Source organism: Sminthopsis crassicaudata, chromosome 5 (genome assembly GCF_048593235.1).
Source record: "Sminthopsis crassicaudata isolate SCR6 chromosome 5, ASM4859323v1, whole genome shotgun sequence".
In the NCBI taxonomy this organism is placed as follows: Eukaryota; Metazoa; Chordata; class Mammalia; order Dasyuromorphia; family Dasyuridae; genus Sminthopsis; species Sminthopsis crassicaudata.
This window is the reverse complement of record NC_133621.1, coordinates 289099524-289105523: the sequence shown is the minus strand read 5'-3', so window position 1 is coordinate 289105523 and position 6000 is coordinate 289099524. Positions and strand designations below refer to the sequence as shown.

At 41.1% G+C, this 6000-nt stretch overlaps 1 protein-coding gene across 4 annotated transcripts in view; it reads left to right on the top strand.

Moving 5' to 3' along the window:
• Positions 1-5747: 5747 nt before the first annotated feature.
• The window catches only part of WASHC3 (WASH complex subunit 3), a 57611-nt gene continuing 57358 nt past the window's right edge, over positions 5748-6000 (top strand). For 2 of the 4 annotated variants that reach the window (XR_012482814.1, XM_074271399.1), the window contains exon 1: positions 5748-5919. Coding sequence is in view for 2 of the 4 variants with exons in the window: in XM_074271399.1 (XP_074127500.1) it covers positions 5869-5919 (51 nt within the window). In the remaining 2 variants the exon portion in view is untranslated. The remainder of the gene's footprint in view (positions 5920-6000) is intronic. The other 2 variants (XR_012482813.1, XM_074271398.1) reach the window with 1 other exon arrangement.

The window sequence follows — 6000 nt, the reverse complement described above, 5'->3', positions numbered from 1 at the left end:
AATTAACCCAACCGTTCACTGATTAATTAGAGCTGAGGTGCTTGGACCCTTAAAATTTGGAGAACACAATCAGTGGGGATTTGAACCAATGGTAAAGAATAAAAAGGTATCAGAGAACTCTGGGAGAAAATATAACAAACTTGGCTTTCAAACAGTGGGGACTGTAGAATCATGTTATGGATGCTTGGGACTTCAGTGTAATTTGCAAACTTGAAGATTCTTCACTTTCAGTTAGGCATATTTTCCAGCATAGTTTATTACCATTCCTGCCTATGTCCATCCTTACATTGAAGTCACTGAACCTCAAAATATATGTTAATTTGAGGGTTTTATTTCATCTGGTTCGTAATAGAATTTCTCAGTCTCCTCACCCCCTGCCATGGATAGTGATGAGCAATTTGCAATTATTTTCAAGTGATCTTTTTGTAAATGTTTATCCTGATCATTGTAATACAAGATCACAAGTTTAGTGATGGAGGAGAATTCTGAGGCCATCAGATAGGTCTAATCTTTTCATCTAAAGATGAAGAAACTGAAGCCCAAAGGTAACAAAATATGTACATAAAGTCACAAAGTGAATAGAAAAGCAAATGCCTCATGAAACAATGGATATGCAGTAAACCTGGCTTTTCTGAAATCATTCTGCTCATCATTGCTTATAGCACAATAATATTTCATTACATTCATATTCCACAACTTGTTCAGCCATTCCCCAACTGATGGGCATCCCCTCAGTTTTCAATTTTTTGCCACCTCAGAGCAGCTATCAATATTTTTGTTCATGTGGGTCCTTTTCCCTTTGGGATACAGAACTAGTGGTATTGGTGGATCAAAAAGTATGCATAATTTGAAGTTCTAAATTGCTTTCCAGAGTGGCTGGATCAGTTCACAGCTTCTCCAATAGTGCATTAGGGTCCTAGTTTTCTCACATCTTCTCAAACATTTATCATTTTCATTTTCTGTCAGATTAGTCCGTCTGATAGGTATGAGTTGCAACTTCAGAGTTGTTTTAATTTTATTTCAAGGAGTGACCACTTGATAGTGCAAAGCTATTCCCATCCCTTATATGACACTGAAAGACCTTGAGGAAAATCATTAGCATGTGGAACAGATCCCCTCTGGTGGACTTATGGTAGGATATGGATAAAAGACAGATAAGGTTAAAAGAACCAATGAATCCACAAGCATTCATTAAGCACTAGCTCTGTGTAGGGCAGTGGGCTGAGTTCTTAAGAATGCAAAGGCCAAGGAACTCGTAGTTGAAGGGAAGAGAGAGATAGATTGCAATCCAACCTGAAAGGAATAGCAACAGTGACAAGATCATGGATCCATCCATTTTGAAATATGGAGATTAGAAAAGATATCTTGAATGGAAATAAGCAAGACCAATCTCTATAATCCCCGGTAAGTAAAATCAGAGCCTCCTAGATCACTCCAACAAATGAAGTAATAAAACATATGTCTACAGGTTTTAAGAGGTACACATGCACAATGAGTAGTTTCTTTGGAATTCCTGTGACTATTCTTTTAATGAGTACTTGCTGTACAAATCCATTTTAGTGGGCTTAGGAGTTCAGTGATTATATAAAGCTGGGGTTATAATGATGTAAGATTGATGAGCAGTAGTAGTTGGGCATCCAGTAGGCAAAGAAATATCAAGTGTTTCCCCACCGTGAGAACTAGAGCTGCTAGCATTATATTAGACAAAAAGAGATCCAAGAGAACTTGGAGCATGTCCTCCATCAAGTGATTAGCTGTGAACAAGTTCAGGTTTAATCTTTTCAGTCCAGATCTGGGATTTTACTCCACCCCGCCTTCCCCACACAGCCAGTCTGAAGCCAAATCTTTTCAATTATATGTCCACATTTTTCCCATCTGTCCTGTTTGTTTCATTCACACAGCCAACATTCTAGCTCGGACCATCACCAAATCTCTTCTGGGTTACTGCAACAACATCCCAATTTCTGTGGAGATAGTACTATCAAAGAAGCATCACACAGAAAGAAAAATGGCAAAAACTGATCAAAATGGAGTCACTTATGTTCTCCCCAAAGTCCACTTTCAATACTACTCATCCAAAAGGTTTATCTCAAATAAATACTTTTTCCATGAAGCCTTCTTTTAGAATTCCCCAGCTAACAAAAATTGCTCAAATTTATATAGTGATTACTATGTGGCAGACACTGTGCTAAATACTTTACAAATATTACCTCATTTGTTCTTCATAATAATCCTGGGAGATAAGGACCATTGTTATCCTCATTTTTCAGTTGAAGAAAGTAAGCCAAACAGGATCACACAACCAGTAAGTGTCTGAGGCTGAATTTGAACTCGTTTCCCTGACCTTCCTGATCTTTAGACCTGGTGCTCCAGGCACTATAGCACCATTTAGTAAAAGTGATACCTTATTTTACTCTTTGATTCCAGTATTTTGCTTCCTATCTCTTACAGCATTTATTGCATTGTACTTACCAGTTATAGTTTGGGGAAGAGTGAGTGTGAGAAAAACTCTATGCTGAAAATCTCTGAAACTAGGATCTCTCAGGCAACTCATTTTCACCTCTTTTTCTTCATCTATAAAATAGGGTTAATGATGACCTATAGGGCTGTTCTTCTACAGATGTCCATTTCGAGGTCTGTTCTCTAAGTCTTTATGTACGTTCCAGACTGAAATTGTCAGTGTTAGTTAACCTGATCCCCAGATATCCAATCTAATCCACCCAGGATTAGCACAATAAGAATATTGGAAAATAACAGGTTGATATAGGATTGCTTCATAAATCCTAAGTGTAAAATTTAAATCATATATCATCATTCACTATTTTAGATCCTATAATTAGAGAACATGTCAATCCCAATTCTCAAGTCATCAGTACCATGGAATCATTTTACAAAATGCAGTATCATCAATGGCAACATCAGGACATCAGACATCACAGATAGCTGCATCCCAATATGCAGATTTAACAAATACCTTTTTACAAAGAACATTTCTGGTCACTGAGACAGTCACTGAAGGTGATTACTCAACATAAAACATCTCACATTTCTAGTTTGAGCTTTTGTGCTTATTTCCAAAAAGGAATTTATCAAGACCTAATTAGAGTCTTTTGTCCTGGATTTCATAGATACTGTAGCACATGAAACCACAGATCTTTGGTTTGAAAGGATACATCTTCATCTCTGGACAGGCGAGAAGTTAGGAGCACAATTCCCCCATCCTTTCTCTTTTGGAAGTTGGTACATATTTGGAAGTGGTACATATCCTCCGGGGAGCAAAGATCTCAGCTTCCAGCTATCCTCTGGTCATTCATTGGCTCACCAAAAATCAAACAAGCAAACAAAAGAAAACCTTTGGGCAGTTTCCCTCATGGCTGCTTTGAAATCTACCTACACACTAGAGTCAACTTCAATTCATCATAACACCCATACTATCCCAAGAATATGTTCATCACTATAGTATTTCATCATTTGAATAGAATTAATCCATATGACACCAAAAGAAAAAACATGCATATATGTAAAACATGTTGCTCTTCTCTTAATAGTTTTAGAAAGCACTTGACAGTTCACAAGGTCTCACAACAGCCCCATAAAACAAATGTACTCTGATTCACATTTCAAAAGTAGCAAACTGAAGCTGAGAGTAATGAAACTCCAAAGATCACATAACGAAAATGTATCTGTGGCAGACATAAAACTCAGGTATCCCTTTTTATAAATCCAGGATTACATCCATTACACTACCCAGCTGCCCTATGAAGTCGGCCTAGATCTCTCTCTTTCTTTTTTTTTTTTAATTGGCCAGGTAATCGGGGTTAAGTGACTTGCCCAGGGTCCCACAGTTAGGAAGTGTTAAGTGTCTGAGACCAGATTTGAACTCGGGTCCTCCTGAATTCAGGGCTGGTGCTCCATCCACTGCTCTGTTTTAGTTGCCTATCTCCTTTTTTTTTCCAATTGCCATTCTATTCTCAGGATGGTTACTTCAGATCAAAGATGCTAAAGTTTGTTTGTGTTTGTCCCTCCCAGTTTTCTTATGAACAGGTTAATGTTCATTCAAAGAGGAGTTTAAGCAGGGCCTCCAGTTACTTCCAACAATGAAATGTTGTTTCGTATCCCAGAGAAGCAGTCTGCCAGACAGTTGTCTCTGCTACCTTCATATTCCATCACAACTTCCCAAAGGCTGCTGCACACTGTAGCAAATGCAGATCAACTCTTTGACAAACCAAAATATACATATTTCAATACTTAAGAGGACCCTTTCTTTACCACTAGTAAAGTTACAGTACTAATTATTCATTTTTTTGCCAAGGAAGATCTATCCTACTATTACAAAGAAATCATACTTCTGAATATCATTCCAAAATTAAAAAAAAACAACTTCTATATGATTTCCAAAGTCATAATTAAAAAAAAACCCTATAATTTACCACCTTAATACTAACACAGCAATTCCAGAGATTTGTAACATAAATATAAAACTTATTTCCAACCTAATAACATTAATCCAGTTGAATGCATTGAAAATTGGCTATGAGGAAAAACCATTCTATTCATCTACCAATTTTTGGCGTCCTTCACTAGTTGCATGGACAGCATATCTACAGTGGACAGAGCACCGAACTTGGAATTAGGAACGTGGTCCCAAGACATTTAGCAGCTGTGTGACCCTGGGCAAGTCACTTCACCCTGTTCACCTCAGTTTCCTCCTCTGTAAAAGGAGCTAGAGAGGGAAATGGTGAATCACTCCAGTATCTCTGCCAAGAAAACCCCTAAAGGAGTGACGAAGAATTGGATGTGACTGAACAACAGTAGCTGTATTCTAACTACTGCATGGTAGTTACTGCTTATGTTCTCTCTCTGTCTCTCTATGTCTCGTGCTCTGTCTCTGTCTCTGTCTCTCTTTTCTGTCTCTGTCTCTCTCTTCCCTCCCTCTCTGTCTCTGTCTCTCCCTCTCTGTCTCGCTCTCTATGTCTCTGTCTCTCTCTGTCTGTCTCTGTCTCTCTCTCGCTCTCTCTATCTCTGTCTCTCTCTCTCTCTCTGTCTCGCGCTCTTTCTGTCTCCCACTCTGTCTCTGTCTCTCTCTTCCCTCCCTCTCTGTCTCTGTCTCTCCCTCTCTGTCTCGCTCTCTATGTCTCTGTCTCTCTCTGTCTGTCTCTGTCTCTCTCTCGCTCTCTCTGTCTCGCGCTCTTTCTGTCTCCCACTCTGTCTCTGTCTCTCTCTCTCTCTGTCTCTGTCTCTCTGTTTCTGTCTCTGTCTCTCTCTGTCTCTGTCTTGCTCTCTGTCTCTCTCTCTTTCTCTGTCTCTGTTTCTGTCTCTGTCTCTCTGTCTCGAGCTCTCTCTCTCTCTCTCACCTGGCCACCTGAGCGCCCGGTGGATCTTAATTAAGCACAGGTGCGATCACTTGACCACCTGAGGTCACTTCTCATCTCTGGGGTCATGACCCTAAGTTCACGTGTGCTTACTTAACTGACCACGTGAGCTCACTTTCTAGCTCTAAATTTCATCCAACTTTGATTGCTCTTAATTTATCCAGTACTACTCTGCACATGCCCTCTCCACTTCCCCGGTGGGAGAGTAGAGGAAAAACTACAGTTCCCAGAAGGCCGTGGGGAAGGGCCCGGAGAGGTTGGTTTCTTCCGTGGGCTCAGAGCCAATGGAAAGCTCTAGAGCAAAACTACAACTCCCGAAAGGCCTTGCGGGAAGGACTGTATTTGTCTTTCCCGCAGGCGCAGAGGCCCCAGCTGGTCGCTGTGTCCACTTCCGGGAGGAAAGGGCTGTGGGATCTCTGACTGAGGGGGCCGGTCGGGAGCCGCTCCCGGGGTCCGGCTGGGAAAGCAGGGGGCGTGGGACCCGCTCGCCGGGGCCATGGACGAGGACGGGCTGCCTCTGATGGGGTCGGGCATAGACCTGACCAAGGTTGGTAGGGGAGGGAGCTGGAGGGTCGCTCGCGGAGGTCACGGAGACCCGCCCTCTCGTTTGACGGAGGAGGAAACTGAG